Source organism: Anolis carolinensis, chromosome 1 (genome assembly GCF_035594765.1).
Source record: "Anolis carolinensis isolate JA03-04 chromosome 1, rAnoCar3.1.pri, whole genome shotgun sequence".
In the NCBI taxonomy this organism is placed as follows: domain Eukaryota; kingdom Metazoa; phylum Chordata; class Lepidosauria; order Squamata; family Dactyloidae; genus Anolis; species Anolis carolinensis.
Window position 1 is genome coordinate 33,447,384 of NC_085841.1, and position 19,671 is coordinate 33,467,054.

Consider the following 19,671-nt stretch of genomic DNA (forward strand, 5'->3'; position numbering starts at 1 on the left):
CTGGAAATGCAGGAAAAGGAACTCTCACGAGGCAGAGATTCCAAGAAACATAACAGTTTCATGTTTCAAGTATTCCACACATCCCCCTAAGCTCAAACCCAGGAATCATAATGCTTGCCTTGGCTACCCAAGATGTATTTTGCCTGAGTAGTTTATTCGTCTCTGGATAAATCAACCTTTAGCTACTCAGACTTTCTGACCACACCCTTAAAATGTATGGCCTACTGCCTTTCCAAAGTGTATTGTTTCCAGGTCTTATGATAAGGTTCCTACTTGAAACTGGCAGACATTGAAGAATTTATCTAGCTTACAAAGATAATATAAAAAGGCTGAGCTTGTACATTGTCAGCTTGTGCAGTTGGCACTAAGCCCTCCAAAAAGGAGAACATTTATTCACAACATATAGGCCTAAAGACTGATCTGTTGACTTCCCTGGAATGTCACATCATTTGGACTAATAGCTGCTAGCAGATCTAAAAATAGTTATATCAGCCAATGGCAATAGACTTGCTATATAGTCAGTCTAAATTTTAGGGAGCTGAAGGAGGCTTGCTCCCTTACTTTTCTTGGTCTTCCTTACTTTTCATGGAGTTAGGAGGGATTGCAAGTACCATTTAGTCCAAACTCCTGCCATGCAAACATCAGCAACAAGAGGAAGGTGAGAGGGTGACCAAGCCTCAAATGATTCCTGTCTCTACCCCTTTCTCCTTCATCCTGCCGCATAGCACCAGAATTTATTTTATTTTGGTCTCTCCTTCCCAATAGGTCAATAAATGTGCCTCCCCTCTGCATGGCTCTGGTAAGTGAGGAAGATCCAAATTCTAAGTGTTCACAGAGTGGCTGTTCAGTTAGTTGTCATATTCTGGTAGTGATGCTGGTAAGCTGTTACTTGGGTCCTTTTTTGTGATTGGCTGCTCTAAACTTGGAAGCAATTAGTTTTTGATTTTGTTAAAGGCCTTTCTTCTATCTCTTTACATCATAATTAAAATACTAGTCCTATTTTCACTTGAGGACCCTGTCTAGGAAGATTGTATGAATGTTCTCGATTGAGCTGCCTTTCATTATTTTCTGTGATGAGAACAGCTCATTTTTTGTTGTTGCTAGGGGAGAGTTTGCATTTTAAGCACACATCAGAGTGCTTGTTGCCTACAAGCACTAGAAGCCCACACTATGTAAGCCTCATTTTCCAATTCACCCCTTCATAATTTAAGCAGTAAGATTTCTGAGCAAAGTTTCTGTACCTTTATTAGGTATGCAGAAACCAGAAGATATAGCTTGTCATTTAACTTTCACTTCCTCAAAGTCTCTTTTTTGTGCCACTAATAAAGGCTTCACTAGCTATGTGTTATTTCTGAGCACAATTCAAAATACTGGTTACAACCTATAAAGCCCTATTTGACTTAAGCCCAGCCTATTTGATGACCATGGCTGAGATGCTGCAGAGTCTGACAAAGTGTAATGACAGACAGGGGCGGTTCAACCGTTAGGCAAACTACGTGGTTGTTGAAGGCGCCATGAGTCAGAAGAACGCAGCCTGTCTTCCTCCCCCTCCCTGCCTCCCCCACCCTCTTTGCGCCCTCTGACCTCCTCCCTCCCAGAATAGGCGGAGGCGGTGGGGACAAAGCAGTGGAAGGAGAGGAAGGCCATGCCTGGGCCTCCCTCCTGGGACTCCGCCCACAGTGCCCTCCATGGCCTGGCCCGCCTCTGTGGCCTGGGCCTGCCTCCACAGCCTGGGCCCGCCTCCAGGGCCTGGGCCCACCTCCGTGGCCTGGGCCCACCTCCGCAGCCCGGCCTAGGCCCACTTCTCAGCAACAGGTAAGCAAAGGAGGGTCAGAGGAGGAGGAAGGAAGAGGGGCTGGCAGTGCCTCGCGCCGCCCAGGAAGCCCCTCGCCCCCTCCCACTCCCTCCCTCTACTCCCTCCCCTTCCCCCTCAGCCCACCCAGGTGCCACCGAGCTTCCCAGGGCCAGCCCAAAGCCGCCACCTCTCATGGCCAGGGACTGGAAAGGGGGCTGCTCTTGCCCTCCATCTCCTCCCCTTCCCCCTCCTGCTCCTGCCCACCAGAGGGATGCAGTTTTTTTTCCTTTATTGCAGTGGCTCTTTCCCTTTCTTTGCCCCAGGGCAAGCCATTCACTTTTTGAAGTCACCCCACTGCTCTTGTGTTGGTTGGTCCCGCAGGTAAGAAGGCAGCAATGATATGGGGTCCCTTCCACACAGCTGGATAAAAATCCCATATTTTCTGCTTTGAACTTTAATATGTGGCAGTGTGGATTCAGATACCCCACTTCAAAGCACCTATTGTGGATTATCTGACTTGATATTCTGGGTTATATGGCTGTGTGGAAGAACCCCCAGTGCTCTTCGACGCAGCCATATAACCCAGAATATCAAAGCAGAATAACCCACACTATCTGCCTTGATCTGGGTTATCTGAGTCCACACTGCCATATAATCCAGTTCAAGGCAGATAATGTGGATTATCTGCCTTGATAGTCTGGATTATATGGCTGTGTGGAAGGACTCTCAGTGCTCTTCCACACAGCCATATAACCCAGAATATCAAGGCAGAATAACCCACAATATCTGCTTTGAATTGGGTTATCTGAGTCCACACAGCCCTATATCCCAGTTCAATGTTTGGTGCTAAATTTGCAAATATATTAATTCCTACATAACATTACCATGTATTGAATTGTTTTTTCTATTGATTTGTTGTAAAACATGATGTTTTGGTGCTTAGTTTGTAAAATCATAATGTAATTTGATGTTTAATATGCTTTTCCTTAATCCCTCCTTATTGTCCAGCATTTTAGCTTATCCATTGCTTTTATTTTTCAGTGATTGGTTTGGGGGGGGGCACCAAAATTCTGTTCGCTTACACTTGAAAATTAGGGTCGGCCCTGATGACAGAGTTCTTTTATGCGTCATTCTAGCTATATCTTCTAATTTAACCCCCTCAAGTCTGGCGGCTGGACTAACCAAAGGAGTTCCAAGAGCAGGATGCTGAAGTCACTGCTTCTGCTTTTCACACTGTTTGAGGGGACTGAACAATTCCATGCTCTCTTCTCCAGGACCTCAACACTCCAGCTGCCTGGCTTCTATGGTGGATCTGGGAAGCATTTATAGTTGTTGTGATGGTGTCATAACCTTAATTTTGAATGTCATTATTTGAATTTATTGTAAGCCTTGCTTTGTTGTTAAATGCCAGTGTTGACTTGGACTTATGGAGATCCTATGAATGAAAGACCTCAAAGACTCCTTTCATTCAGCTGAATAAAATCCCACATTTTCTGCTTGGAACTGGAATATATGGCAGAGTGGATTCAGATAGCCCAGTTCAAAGCAGATATTGTGGGATTTTCTGCCTTGATATTCTGGATTACATGGCTGTGTAGAAGGGCGTTAAGTCACCCTATAATCAATTAACCTGTTCAGATCCTGCAGACTCAGGGCTGTGGTTTTCTTACTTGATTCTATTCATCAGAAATATGTTCTTCCTTTTTTCCTACTTATTCTGCTTTACAAAGCATTATTATATTTTCTAGTGAGTCATGTCTTCTCATGACATGTCCAAAGTATAACAATCTCAGATTAGTCATCTTGATCTCTAGGGGCAGTTGAAGTTTAATTTGCTCTAGTACCCATTTATTTATCTTTTCAGCAGACCACGGTATCTGTAGAGCTCTTCTCCGGCACTCTTTTCCATTTCAAATGGGTTGATTTTCTTCACTCCCAGCTTTCACAATCAAATGTAGAAATAGCAAATATGATGGCATGAACAATCCTGAATTTAGGACTCAACAGTGTATCTTCATACTTCATGATCCTGTCTAGTTTCTTCATAACTGTCCTTCCAAATAATTGCTTGTGCCAGTCATTATCTTTCTATATGACTTTGCCTGGATTTCAAGATCTTAGGGGGAAATTTTTCATTCAGTCTCATTGCCATCAAAGATATAGCTGGTAAAAACATCTGCTCCCAGATTATAAAATTCCATCACAGAAGCTATGTTGGTCCCTTTCCTTTTATCTTTCTACAAAGCAAGTAAATAACTCTTTATTTACTCAGACTATTATTAACTGGCCATTGCAGAGGGTCTGTTAATTGGCATGATCAGTATATTTATCATTTTTATTGTGATATAACAATTTTAAAAACAGTTTAAACTGACGTTTTTAATATGATGGTTTTTATATATGATGCTTTGTAACTTCTTTATTGTTGTTGTGTGACTCTAACTAGTTTTCAACCTTTGGCAACCTTATAGTGAACTTTAAGTATTTATGTTTTAAGTTTTGTATACTGTTTTATTAAGTAATGTTTAATCGTTTTAAATGTGCTATGCTTTATTTTTGGAACTTGTTATTGGCATTGAATTTTGCCAGATTTTGTAAGCCGCTTTGAGTCCCCTCAGGTGAGAAAGGCAGGGTAAAATGCTGTAAATAAATAAATAAATTTTCTTGTCAAGATTTGTTCAGAAAAGATGTGCCATTGCCTTCCTCTGAGGCTGACACACACAGTGCTTTGCCAAGAAAAGAGAGGGGCACCGAGTTGAATCCATCACCCTGCGCACAGCTCCCTCTTGGCGATGCTTTTTCCATCACATAGGGAAAGCATCACCCTCCTGGCGAGACCTTGTGCCATGGGAAGCCTCCCATGTTGTGGGGTAAGTGTCAGATGATGCTTCCACCCTAGTGGGGGGTGGGGTCTTTGCTGGAAGTCACACAAAATCATGTGATATCCAGCATTGGGCTTCGTCCCCAAGACAGGATGGTAGCATCCTAGAATGCTAAATTGCCCCATCTAATGAGGTCATAAGTGGTCTCCAGAGTCATACGCCAATGCTCAAATCACTACACCACCCTGGCTCTGCTTTTATATTATAATATCTATTGTTTTAATTGTGTTTGATTGTAATTTCTGTTGTGAGTTTCTCTGGGTCCCATACTGCAAGAAAGATGAATGATAAAGGAAAAAATACAATTAGAATCCCAGTCCTGTTTTTCCTTAGGCCACTCTATAAATTAGAGGTGGGAACTGTGCAATCGTCTAGTCTCTTTTGTAATTGGCTATGATACCTCAGACACCTATAAATGCCAACCTAAAAACATCTGAAAGGGATCCCTCCACCCTGGCAGTATAGAAATAAAGAAATGAGTCTCTCTTCTTTGGGGCATCCAGAGTGTACATTTCTAGGGAAATATCTAGGATAAAAAGAACTAAAATGACCAAAAATGGTTGATGATGTAATAAACTGAATTTGGGAAACATCTACCACCATATGTTAACTGCAGTTTCACATGTATAACATTGAATGTAAACTTTGGTTCATCAGATAACGAGCTAAAACCACTATCTTTTGCTCTTGACTCACTTTGAGGTAACATTTTCAAACTGGAATTTCCTACCACATAACTCCAGCCACAGACAGCTAGAAAAAAGAAGTCTGTCTCAATGTACAGAGAGTCCTGTTTTAGAAAGAAAAAAAATCTGTCTTATTTTTAGCAATTAAAATAATGTGAGGGAATGTAATCTTTCTGTTACTGGTGTGACTTTGTCATCAATATGACAAGTAATATTAGTTTTGTATTGGATGCGATGGGTTTAAACTAGCATAAATTTAAAATCTGGCTCAAGTTATTTTCTTTTATGTTTAATAGAAATGTCCTGCAAATCTTTTGAGAACTCTTTCTTCAGTAATTGATGCACAGAAGTTATTGAGCTGTTCTCTCTCTCTCTTTTTCTCAAGGCAGAACTGGAACATATTTCTTCTTTCTTGCTGCTCTGTGGTTAATACCAGGCTTCAGAAACTATAATTTATGCTTGCAACTTTTAAGTTTCAAGTACAGCAGATTAATAAATGGCCCAATTGGCATTTTGAGGTTCCATCAGGCTGAAATAATTGTTGCCTGTGCTGGTGTTTAGCAGTTAAAAGAGACCATGGAAATCAACCGTTTGATTCTCAATTTCATACTGTGCCATACAATCAATTCTTTTTAGTCAGACTGTCTCTAGATTTACTTCTGAGCCATAGTAAAATGAGGAAGCTTTCATTAATCTTTCAGATGCTTCATATTAATGACAAGGCTCTTGCATGAACAATGTAACAGCAATTAAAAAGCCCATTAATCTGCATTACAGCTATTAAAGATGCATGTCATTAAAGGGTATGGAGTTTGATTCATTTTAGCACCCCCCAAAAAATGGAGCAATTATGGTCTGGCAATGCACTTTGTCATCAAATTAGGTTGGGGTTTTCCAGCAAATGGCTTTGCAGCATTTAGCTTCTCTCCTATTTTATTATTCATGACTGAAATGTGGAAGTCAAGACCTTTGAAATTACTTTACCTTCTTGTGGAGTGGAGATGTTCAAGGCATGCGAGCTCTCAGTACAGCCAGCCAAAGTGCAAGCCGTTAGGGTTATAGCATAGTTTGCAAAGGGCCGTAAGCCTGTCAGCATCCCTGCAACAGAAAGAAGCAATGCTCTTTGTGGTATGTACACAGTAGGCAACAATGTAGATGTGCTTTAAGATTACCGAGCACAAAAGTGAATCTAATTCTACACAATTAAAATAAACAGGAATATCATCAGCTTGGAAATAGTGCTAACCCTACTAGAAAAGTTCAAGTTTCTCTGAGCTTTTCATTTTAGGTTGGATCTACGCTGCCAAATAATGCTGCTTGAACTACATTATATGATCAGTGTAGGCCCGTATAATAGGGGTGTGCCATTTGGCAAAAACCTGAGCCATTTCCAGTGGCTGGTTTTTGGCTGACCCCCAGTTCCATTTTTAGGGAACTTCTCAAATTCAGGAGTTTCTGTTTTCATGCTGGAAAGATTAGTCCATTGGCATGAATGGGAAAATTTTAGAGGCTAATTTCTATGTCATTTTTAGGCCTATCAACATGAAACTTGCCTCACTTATAGGCAACATCTTCTACTACAAGCCTGCCAAATTTCAGAACATTTTACCAATCCACTAATTTGTTTTGGAATTTAATTTTTTTTACCATAACATTTTTAAAAAACACACAAGAGAAAGTTCTGGAAATTGAAGTCCCAAGTGCACACCACAAGAGGAGCAGAGAATGGACACAGTCAACCAGGCCTCTGATTGTAAGAAACACACACACACAGAAACCTCAACTCCCATCATGCCCCAGGATGGAGCACAAGGCTCCTTCAATGCTGCTGGGATTCAATACTGCCTCCACCTCAGGTACAGTGCTGCTCAGTCCCATTGCTCACCATTAGCCCCCATTAGCTCAAAAGATATTGCTGTTGTGATCTGTACTGACTAGGGCTTTGGCTGCGCCACACCAGGCTCATTTTCATGCATTCAGCAACTAAATCTGCCAAATCATTCAAATCCAGTACATAAAAATGAAATTGTGCATGTCCCTACCATATAATGCAGTCCGAACTGCATTATATGGGCCTACCTTGAGAATATCATGCAGTTCACACTGCATTATTTGGCAGTGTAGGTCCAGCCTTAGACCTCTTTGGATGATAAGGCTGAACCCAATCCAAAGAAGTCCAATGGCTTTACCTTTGTTATTCCTATGTAAATCAGTCCATGCATAAGAATTTTGTGCCTGCTATCTGTATTCTCTTTTACAAGATACAGATTTCACATACAAAATGCCTAACTAGATGTAACATTAGCTGCCTGGTTGCAATTACTATGCATATCTTCTAACCTTTCATAAATATCAGCCCTGGGAAAGCCTGAACAGCCTCAAGCTCATGATGAGGAGTTTTCCTTGAAATGCAAACAACACCTTCAATAAGCTATCCTTTTTGTTAGGATCAAAGCAGATAGAGAAAGAGTTAAAACTTGCTCTATCTTGTGAAGTTTGCTGATTGCTTGGACTACTCCAGAGTTGCTAATTACACGAGAAAATGGGCATGTTAGTAGCATTCAAATCTAGGTTGTCCCAGAAGTTACTAATATAGGTAAGGAAACATAAGGATAGTGTAATGTTATGGGGACAATACTGATTTACATCCCATGCGGGTCTTATGAGACTCTGCACAAGATCACACTAATGCATGAAAAATAGAAACATGTCTATTGAACATGCCCAAAATCCCCCAGGGCTATAGCGGGGGGGGGGAGGGGTTAAGGATTCTAACCTGCCCCTGAAAGGGTTCTAACCTCCCCCCCCCCCCAAAAAAAAAACCTGGTTTACTCATTAATTTAACTGGTTAACCAATTTATAAGTAAACCAGGGGTTTTTTTTTTAAATCTGACACATTTCAGGGTTTTTGTTTTTTGTTTTTTACTTTTAACCCCTCCCTCTGGCTACGGCCCTGAAATCCCCTATTTACTAGGGTTGGGCCCAAATCCTGTTTCATCTGTTTCTTTCATGGTTTTGTATTGCTTCATCCATTCGCATTGCACAAAATGGTACAACCCCACAGGAACAAAAGAAACAGTGAAACGAAAGGCAGAGAAGAATGGTAGCCATTTGGTCAGATGATGTTTGTCGCTTGGCTGTAGGCCCTGGCTCGCAGGGTCTTTAGCAAAGCGCTGGGCGCTCCATGCTTGTAGGCCCTGCCTGCCGGGCCTACGAGCATCGAGAGCTTAATGTCTCGTAAGCCCAGCATGCATGGCCTACAGTTGAGCACTTAACACTCGATTGTAGGGTCTTTAGCCAAATGCTGAGCGCTCAGTGCTTGTAGGCCCTGCCTGCTGGGCCTACGAGCATCGAGAGCTTAATGTATCGTAGGCCTGGCTCGCAAGGCCTACAGTCGAGTACTGAATGCTTGATGCTCATAGGCCTGGCTCGCAGGGCCTACGAGCATTGAGCATCCTAGGTCCTGCAAGCTGGGCCTAGGAGACATTGAGCACTCAATGCTTGTAGGCCCTAGCTGCTGGGCCTATGGTTGAGCGATTAACGGTAGGCTTGGCAGGCAGGGCCTATGAGCCATGGAGCGCTAGATGGCTCATAGGCCTGGCTCGCAGAGCTTGGCGCTTTGCTGCCCAAGGCCTGACATTTCTTTGTCTTTTTTTTGGACCTTGGATGGAAAAGCCCATTTCTATAGGCACCCATTTCCATAAGCAGTGAATAGAAATGGAAATGGAGCCATACGAATGGAACAAACAGAAACGGTAGGTAATTCTATACAAATGCACAACCCTACTATTTACACATTTCTTTTCTTCCAATTTTAGTTTGTCTTCATAGAATACACTAGTTTTGCCGTAGATCAAAGAGGGGGGCAATCCCAACTATCTATCACATATTGGTAGTCTCTCTGCATTTGCTTTACTCCAACAATTTTTCTCCAAGGAATTTCCTAGTACAGTGTTTTTTAAAGCCCACACATTAAGATATATTAGAGATCAAGGTTACATCTACACTGCAGAATTATTGCAGTTTAACATCACTTTAACTTCCATGGCTCAATGCTATAGAATCATTGGGAGTTTTAGTTTTACAAAGTTTTCCCCTTCTTTGCCAAAAGATGCTGGTCCCTCACCAAACTACAACTCCCAGAATTCCATAGCATTGAGCCATGGCAGTTAAAGTAACATCAAACTGCTTTAATTCTACAGTGTAGGGGCACCCCAAGACTAATAACACGGGAAAGTATTTCTTTTTAACATAATTTCTCTTTAAAACAAAAGATTATGCATAAATATTTAAAATATTTTGAGTGGCAACATTTAAAAGTACTGTTAGGTCTTTGCATTTAATACAGTGGCTTGCACAGGATGCAGCTAGGAAGGCATCTGTGAATATTAAAATTAAGTACTTTTTCTTGTCAAATTACAATAATAATAATAATAATAATAATAATAATAATAATAATAATAATAATTGCTATGTATCTAGAACTTGTAAAGTACTGAATGCACATCTTACACTCTACCTCAACAATATTTAAGGTAAAGGTAAAGATTTCCCCTGACATTAAGTCCAGTCGTGTCAGACTCTAGGGGTTGGTGCTCATCTCCATTTCTAAGCCAAAGAGCAGGCGTTTTCCATAGACACCTCCAAGGTCATGTGGCCGGCATGACTGCATGGAGCGCCGTTACATTGCCGCCTATTGATTTACTCACATTTGCATGTTTTTGAACTGCTAGGTTGGCAGAAGCTGGCACTAACAGTGGGTGCTCACGCCGCTCCTCGGATTCTAACCTGCAACCTTTCAGTCTGCAAGTTCAGCAGCTCAGTGCTTTAACACGCTGCGCCACTCAGGGCTCCCAACAATACTTAGAGTAACCTTATAATGCTTGTTGTCTTGCTGAAAGTGGCTGAGACTGACGACCTCATCATATGGGTAAATTTACCCATCGTACAACACTTTCACCACAGTTCAGGGACGTAGCCCACCGGATCCCATCAAACAACATAGAACTACTTCTGGTAGGGCTACATCTCTGAACTGTGGTGAAAGCATCATAAGAGGGAGCAATGAGAAAACAGGAGGCAAGAGATAATGACATGTCCAAGACTATTTCATGGGAAAATGAAAGACATAAACTAAATAGAATTTCTTTGGTCTTTGGCCACCGTAAATAATAAATAATAATAAATGAAATGCAAGGGAAAAACAGAGATACCTCATAATCTCTTAAAGAAAATTAAGACAGATGAAGACAAACATATCTTAATGTAACACAGTTAAACTGTATTATAGAAAAAGTTTTATTCTCATATGTTTTTGTTGTTCTTTGGGAGTTCCAGTTGCTTCAGTTTCGGTTGCATGTGTTTGTATACCTTGTGCAACCTTAACAAATGGGTGTTACATCTAATGAACTTCTCGCCCCTGTTAGCAAACAGATGGCCATATTTTGAACCAGTTGAAGTTTCAGACAAACTTCAGAGGCAGCCCCTACAGCCCAAGAAAAAATACTTAGCATTTTTCTGTGTATATGCAAAAATTAAAAATATAAAAATGCAAATCATAACCACTAATTACAGCCAGAATATTAAAATAAAAATTAATAAAAGAAACAGTATATTTTAAAACATTACAGTATATAAAACCAAAAAGAAAATACAACATTGTTATGACTGAAAAGCACTAATAATTGGGGAAATAATAGTGCATTCTAGAGTTGAAAATGTATTGTTAGACAGGCTCACTTTCTGTCATAGCCAACTGCTTCATTCTATTGACCAGGGCAGCTGGTATAAAGCCTCAGACAAAATCTTTACTATCTTTGTAGGTAGAGAGGAGACCCTCTTTCAGTGGCTCCAGGCAAGTTAAGATTTAGAGATTAAAAGCAGGACTGAGTTCAGTTCACAAATAGAGTGGCAGAAAGTTCAAATGAGAAAGTATTGGCATAATCTAATTATATTGACTAGTCCCAGTAATTAATACACCAAACCTATGTAGCACTAGCTGATATTTCCAGACTGTACTCTAAAGCAGACCATTGCAATAATTTAAACAATAAGGTCCCGGTATGTGAATAACAACTGTATAATAAGGATGATGATGATGATGATGATGATGATGATGATGATTGATAACAATAGAAAGATTGTTCCTTTTCTTATAGAACTGAATTTTGTGTCATCCTAACATGAAATTGTTTTTGTGTGCCTTCAAGTTGTTTCCAATTTATGGTAACCCTAAAGCGAACCTATCATGGGGTTTTCTTGACCAGATTTCTTCAGAGAGGGTTTGCGCCTTTGTCTTCCTCTGAGACTGACTGTTACTTGCTCAAGGTCAACCAATGGGTTTCCATGGTTGAGCAGGGATTTGGATTACGGTCTCCAAACTTGTAGTCCAACATTCAAACCACTGCATCATGCTGGTTCTCTCAACCATCAAGAAATACCTGATACTACAGGCTATATTTTAGAAGAAACAGCTGGCAAAACCACTTCTGAATCAGTCCTTGCCTAAGAAAACCTTATGACAGGTGACTTGAAGGCACATACATACAAGGTGAGATTAGATGCTGCAAAATGTCATGGCCTCTAAAAACAACAAGGAGTATAAGAACATCTTCATACTTTAGAAGAAGTGTAACCGTGCAGAGAATAGTCTTTAAAATCAGACATACTGAAATCCATTAAGGCCAACAGTATTGGGCAACTCAGCACCAACCCTGACACAATTTCCACCACTTTGGGGAGTGTAGAAGCTGATAGGCAAACAAAATCCCAGTCTTATTTTATGTACTTAGCACTAAGCAAATAGAGTCACAACTATAGAGTATAGGCCAAAAAATCCCTTATTTGAGGGATGGAATCTTAATGAATGAAATGCCTTAGACCACATTAGTATTTGTTGGCTGAACAAGTGAAAGATTGTTCAAGATGCAATATTGTTTAGGAATATTAGAAAGAAACACGTTTCGTCTTAAAGCTATCTCATCAGATTACTATTTAATCAGATCATTTTTTAAAACAACAACAACAACAACACAATGAAAACAATGAGAAAAAAATGGACAATTGTTTTATTCTTCATGCTGTCTGTTAATTGATAATTTTCAGTGAGATTGATAAGAACTCCTGTAGAATCTTGATAGTACTCTACTTACAGTTTTATGCATTTTCTTCCTTTTCCTCCAATAAATTAAAACAAAGCCTCAAGGTTTGTCTTCCTAAACAGATACTAAATTAAATATTACTAATAATTAAAAAGGAGTTGTTTTAATAAAATTGCACACTTGCTTTGCATATCAAGTGACCCTCTTTTGCTAGGTGTGATTTCAGTTCGCTGCTACACTCTTAACTTTATATCCATATTTAACTAATGACATTATTCAGTTTCATGGGGTCACAGTGTCAAAATGTCTGTGTTAGGATTTTAATTTATTTCCAAAGGTTCCCTTCACTGGGCAGAAAGAGTGGTACCTTCCATTGATTTACTGTCGCTAATCTACCATGTGGATTTTTAAAGACTGGAAAATTTTGCTGCCATTTTTTAAAAGGAAGAATTTGACTGCCTTGCAGTCGCATCAACTCTGCACGATGACTAGGGATCTGAATATTGTTGACATTAACTGAATCTTCTGGCACTCAGAGAAATGAATGAATATAGTAGGCCTTATTATTTATTCATGTGTTATATTGTATAGAAGCTGAATTTTGCACTATTTTTAGCATTTTTTTTAAAATGATACTTGTGGGAGCATCAATATTTGAGAAAGAATGTTACCAATAAAAAGATGAAGAAAACATAACATGTTAATACCTTAGTTAGAATTATGTGACAAAAATGATAAGAAAAATAGGTTTCATAATCATTATCATCATTACACTCATAAGAGAAGTAATATTAATATAATTGTTATGTGCCTTCAAGTTGATTATGACTTATGATGACCTTAACATCAAACTATCACTGTCAAGACTCATACAAGAGTCCCCTCGTGGAGATAGAGCAGGCTATAAATAAAGTATGTATGTATTGCAGAGGGGGTTTGCTTTTGCCTCCCTCTGAAGCTGAGAGAATGTGACTTATCCAAAGTCAGACAATGGGTTTCTATGCCCAAATGTGGCTTTGAACTTTGGTCTCCAGAACTGTAGTTCAATGCATAAACCACAACACCACAATGGTCATCTCAGGGTGACAATCCTCCCACTACATTCTTTGCTAGTCAGGCCTCATTCAGTTCAGGGTGGCTAGTTTTTTTTTAAAAGATATAGACAAACTAGAGTTGGTTCAGAGGAGGGTAACAAGGATGATACCAAGTATGGAGGGAAACATATAAGGAAAGGTTGAAGGATTTGGGCATGTTCAGCTTGGTGAAGAGAAAACTGAAGGATGACATGATTGCATTCTTCAAATAACTCGATGGCTGCTACAGAGAGGAAGGGCAGCCATCTGTTCTCTGTTGTCGTAGAGGGTAGATCAAGATCTAATGGCCTGAAGCTACAGGTGAGTAGATTTCAAGTGAATATTAGAGGGCACACCTTGGCAGGTGGTTTGGCAATGGAAACGATTGCCTAGAGAAGTGATGGGATCTCTTTCTCTGAAAGTTTTGCAAAAGAAGATACAAAATAATAAAGGAAAAATTCAATGCCTAACATACATATAAAACCAAATCACAAAATCTAAACAAGAACGTATAGTTATTCATTAAAATCAATAAGACGAATATGAGATAATATAACATTTAGACATGAGTACATAGAATTAAAACCACCTAATATAAACATTAAAATTCGGAGCTCCTGCGATGAACAGAGAGATGAACATGGCACCTTCCAATTCTGTGATTCTGACATCATCAGCAGCAGTATTCATATACTATCAGTCTGGTCAAAGTGGGGAAAGAATGTTTTGTTGCCAATTGTAAGAAATAGGAAATATAGTCATGGAGCTCCTACTATTGAGTAGAGGTCCAACTATGTATGCACAGTACATAGAATCATAGAATCATAGAATCATAGAATCATAGAATAGTAGAGTTGGAAGGGACCACAGTCCAACCCCCTGCTAAGAAGCAGGAAATCGCATTCAAAGCACCCCCGACAGATGGCCATCCAGCCTCTGCTTAAAAGCCTCCAAAGAAGGAGACTCCACCACGGCCCCGGGGAGAGAGTTCCACTGTCGAACAGCTCTCACAGTGAGGAAGTTCTTCCTGATGTTCAGGTGGAATCTCCTTTCCTGTAGTTTGAAGCCATTGTTCCGTGTCCTAGTCTGCAGGGCAGCAGAAAACAAGCTTGCTCCCTCCTCCCTATGACTTCCCTTCACATATTTGTACATGGCTATCATGTCTCCTCTCAGCCTTCTCTTCTGCAGGCTAAACATGCCCAGCTCTTTAAGCCGCTCCTCATAGGGCTTGTTCTCCAGACCCTTAATCATTTTAGTCGCCCTCCTCTGGACGCTTTCCAGCTTGTCAGCATCTCCCTTCAACTGTGGTGCCCAAAATTGGACACAGTATTCCAGGTGTGGTCTGACCAAGGCAGAATAGAGGGGGAGCATAACTTCCCTGGATCTAGACGCTATTCCCCTATTGATGCAGGCCAGAATCCCATTGGCTTTTTTAGCAGCCGCCTCACATTGTTGGCTCATGTTTAACTTGTTGTCCACAAGGACTCCAAGGTCTTTTTCGCACACACTGCTGTCAAGCCAGGCGTCCCCCATTCTGTATCTTTGATTTCCATTTTTTCTGCCGAAGTGAAGTATCTTGCATTTGTCCCTGTTGAACTTCATTTTGTTAGTTTTGGCCCATCTCTCTAGTCTGTCAAGATCGTTTTGAATTCTGCTCCTGTCTTCTGGAGTGTTAGCTATCCCTCCCAGTTTTGTGTCGTCTGCAAACTTGATGATCGTGCCTTCTAACCCTTCATCTAAGTCGTTAATAAAGATGTTGAACAGAACCGGGCCCAGGACAGAGCCCTGCGGCACTCCACTTGTCACTTCTTTCCATGATGAAGACGACGCATTGGTGAGCACCCTTTGGGTTCGTTCGCTTAGCCAATTACAGATCCACCTAACCGTAGTTTTGTCTAGCCCACATTTTACTAGTTTGTTTGCCAGAAGGTTGTGGGGGACTTTGTCGAAGGCCTTACTGAAATCCAGGTATGCTACATCCACAGCATTCCCTGTATCGACCCAACTCGTAACTCTATCGAAAAAAGAGATCAGAATAGTCTGGCATGACTTGTTTTTGGTAAATCCGTGTTGACTATTAGCAATGACCGCATTTGTTTCTAAGTGTTCGCAGACCACTTCCTTAATGATCTTTTCCAGAATTTTGCCTGGTATTGATGTGAGGCTGACCTGACGGTAATTGTTTGGGTCGTTGTTTTTTCCCTTCTTGAAGATAGGGACCACATTTGCCCTCCTCCAATCTGCTGGGACTTCTCCCGTTCTCCAAGAACTCTCGAAGATAATTGCCAGTGGTTCTGAAATAACTTCCGCTAGTTCCTTCAGTACTCTTGGATGTAGCTGATCTGGCCCTGAGGACTTGAATTCGTTTAGAGTGGCCAGGTGTTCCTGGACAACTTGTTTCCCTATTTGGGGTTGGATTTCCCCCAATCCTTCATCCATTCCATGTTGCTGAGGTTGAAGATGGCTTTCTTTTTGTGAGAAGACCGAGGCAAAGAAAGCATTAAGTAGTTCTGCCTTTTCCCTGTCCCCTGTCGCCATCACCCCATCTTCTACACAATCAGAGCACTTTGGTAACATTTTAATGTCCATGGCTCTGTACTAGGAAATCCAGATATTAGCAGTTTGTGAGGTGGCACATGGAATTCTCTGCTAGACTGTGCAGTGGAGTGTGCTAGAGCTTCAAAACAAACAGTTCAAAGCTCCTGCCAACCTCCAGGTTCCAGAACTCTGCAGAACAAAGCCACGACATGATACAAGACTATACATTGTTTATTTTATCTCTTTAAATAATTTCTGACTTATGGTAAGCTTAAGGCAAACCTATCACAGAGTTCTCTCAGCATGATTTTTCCAAGCAAGTCTGCCATTGCTTTCATTGAGGCTGAGAAAGTATGACTTGCCCCAAATCACTTAGTGGGTTTCCATGGGTGAGTGGTGATTTGAACTCTCATCATCCAACATTCATACCCCTCCATTATGCTGGCTTCCAAGTGTTATCAAACCACTATTACTATATATCATGCACGTCCTTTAGATATGTTGGCACAGAACTCCAACATTTGGTTATGCGTAAGGCAATGTAAAAGAGATCCCAAATGAGAACAAATAAGGCTATCGTATCAAAGATTTTGGATCTCAAATCCAATGTCCCAACATCTATTCTACTGTCATAATTAATGCACAATTATGCTTTACATTAAAAGTTCTTTCTCAAACCCAAATACCCGTATCAATGTCACTATATTTTTCTAACAATGCATAATTTAATTCACTCAGCTATGAGTTAGTGTGTGTGTGTGTGTGTGTGTGTGTGTGTACATCAACGATATGAGACTTCTGACTTTATTCTGTAGAATAGGCAGGCGCAGAGTATAAATTTCACTGACTGACTGGAAGTGCAGAGGAAATGAGTGGGTAATGAGAGCGGAGCAGCCAGTTCTTTAATTGAATTAAAAGCTGGGTGACACCAATGCAGACACCTGTCCAATTACAGACAGGCCAAGGTGTTTACCATTGCTGTACAAGCGATTTGAAGATGACAGAAATCTTTCCGCCCACAGATTAACATAATGAAGGAGAACAGATTACAGTGGATGCTAGCCAAACAGCTAGGTTGGCAGCTGAGAGAGGAGGAAAAAGTAGCTTACTGAACTATGTAAAGAAAAGAAAGTGCACTTTTTTATATTTATCAATACAGCTCTCCCTTTGCATTTGTCAGCTTCATTTTCTGAGGGACAGCTGGTGGCAGGAAACTGGAGAAGCAAACAGAAAATATCTGAAGATCCACATTTTGGTAAGTCCAGAAAGGGCAGGTATGACATTTAAAAGATACACCCAATATTTTCTACAAAGTTGATATTTCAAGGAATTAATGGTTTCTGCACACTTTTAACACTTCTATTAACAACATTTTCTTTTAATGACAGAACAAGTTCTTCAGGGAAGGAACAACAAGAACAAGAAATTTCAACTTAGATATGGATGCAAATCTTTAACTCTGACTCTGATATGCCCCATTTTCTTCTCAGCCTGTGCTACAAAAGAGTTCTTTATACTGATATTAATATGCAGATAGCATCAGTGCCCGTTTTGGTGCTAAGAATATATACATTGCAATAAATAAGTGATGTAGCTGCCTGCCAGAAATCCAGAAGTTGTGATGTCAGAGGCTTCTCTGACTGAATGCTTTCACCACGACTAGTATCAGTTAACACTACAGAACTTGGTAGACAAAGTCCAAGACCTCTCTCTCTTGATTGCAATGTTTCCATAATATCAGAGTTTTACCATCAATCCTTTTGCAAATCTGCATTTTGGGAAAGTAAGTTTGGCAGAGAGAATACCATAAGGTGCCCAGATACAAGCTCTCCCTGATTACAAGGTCCATTCATGTTGGCAAAGTAACCAGATCAATACTCTTTCTTTTGCCATTTTACACTGTGACAAGAAGGCAAAACAAAGAGGCATATTCAGGCCCGGTCCAATGTTGAAGCAGCTGAAGCCACTGCTTGGGGCGCACGTCGAAGGAGGGTGCTGTTGAGGCCTCGACAGTGCCCCCGAGTAATTATAGCACTGCCAGTGAGGTGCCGCCGTGCCGCCACCATTGGCACAGGGCTTTAATCGCTCACGTGGACACGCCAGCTACGCGTCCGCATGAGCGATAGAAGCTCCACAGAAGGAGGAAGGCCTCCAGGAAGGCCTAACTCTTCTCGTGAGGCCTGGCAAAATCTCGCGAGGCCTCACAAGAACAGCTAGGCCTTCCCAGCCGCAGCCGCCGCAGCTGCTGCCACCAGTATGTGGAAAGGGGGGGCGCAATTTCAGGGGGGACGCGACTCTAGGTTCGCCTACTAGGCGAAATTTCCTAGGGCCGGGCCTGGGCATATTCAGTTGGTTTGGTAACAGGGAGATGGGTTCCTCCAATGGCTATATTCATCCTGAGAGCTAATAACATACATTTATGTTATTTCCATGATATCATTGCATTATGTGATTCCTAATGAGAGATTAATGGGATTTAATGAATCAGTATACTTCGTCAGTATATTAAAAAAAATGGTTTAAAAAACCATTCTTTTTTAAAGTCAGTGAATAAACATACCACTAAGAAACTACATATTTGTGTATACAAACTTTCCCGGTTCATTCATTTTTTGTATGCCACTTTTGAGATAAGAGCTGTACTGTAAAATTTGGTAAGTACTCAGCTCAAAGAATAACAGTGTTCTGAACAGCATAAAGTCTGGGAAGTGTTTGTTGGATTAGTTTACTTAAACATTAATAACAAAATGATATTCTCCTCTACAAAGCAAAAAGAAAAACATAAAAGACCTAAAAGAAACCATATATTTGAGACTGTAGCTGTGTCTGTGTGTGTGTGTGTGTGTGTGTGTGTGTGTAAAAACAGAAAGTATTAGATTTTTGTGGGAACGTTTTCCATTCCCTTCAAAAAATCTATATAAAAATTAAATACAAAATTTTATTGCAACTCCATATAAAATTATAATATCACAATGCTCAGTTTTGCTGTGAAGAAAACTATCTCTTTCTAACTTTGCTCTAAAATCATGCAAATTTAGATAGTTGATTCATGCATTTGCTTCCTCAAAGGTTCCCCTGTGTTCCTGTTTCTGTTTTTAAGCCCTATCACTAGTGAGTCACACTTTCATTGGTGTTAAGCGCTAATGCATTTTGCATTAACGCTTCATGGTGAGATCTCTGGATTGGCTGGTGCCAAAGAGCTTGATAGAGATGCCAACACTCCTGCATTACATGAGATGCTAACACTTTGAAAACATCAATAATGCTTACTTTATGCTTATTGAATGCACTTTCAAGCTGATCCTTTCCATCAATGGAAGATTAGAAGCAACTTCTATGGTGCTACTTCTGACCCTGCTTTGACATCTGTCTATCTTCTGCTGAATTTACATTAGATTCACTGATCTCTCAAAAACTACAGCCAGAGATGCTCATTTGCATTTTGTACAAAAACTAAACTTACATTGGAAATAATGCCAAATATTCATGCTATGGCGATATTAGAATCAACTTGACACCAGAATTTCCAATATCATCAGTCAGTATTGAAAAGTGAGCAGAATTGTAAAAAGGCAGCTAAAAGAAAAGTGAATAAAG

General features: G+C 40.5%; 1 protein-coding gene across 1 annotated transcript in view; it reads right to left on the minus strand.

Moving 5' to 3' along the window:
* The window catches only part of ush2a (usherin), a 617,513-nt gene that overhangs the window by 371,660 nt on the left and 226,182 nt on the right, over positions 1-19,671 (minus strand). The window contains exon 32 of the mRNA XM_003216022.4: positions 6,348-6,461. Within this exon, the coding sequence (XP_003216070.2) occupies positions 6,348-6,461 (114 nt within the window). The remainder of the gene's footprint in view (positions 1-6,347; positions 6,462-19,671) is intronic.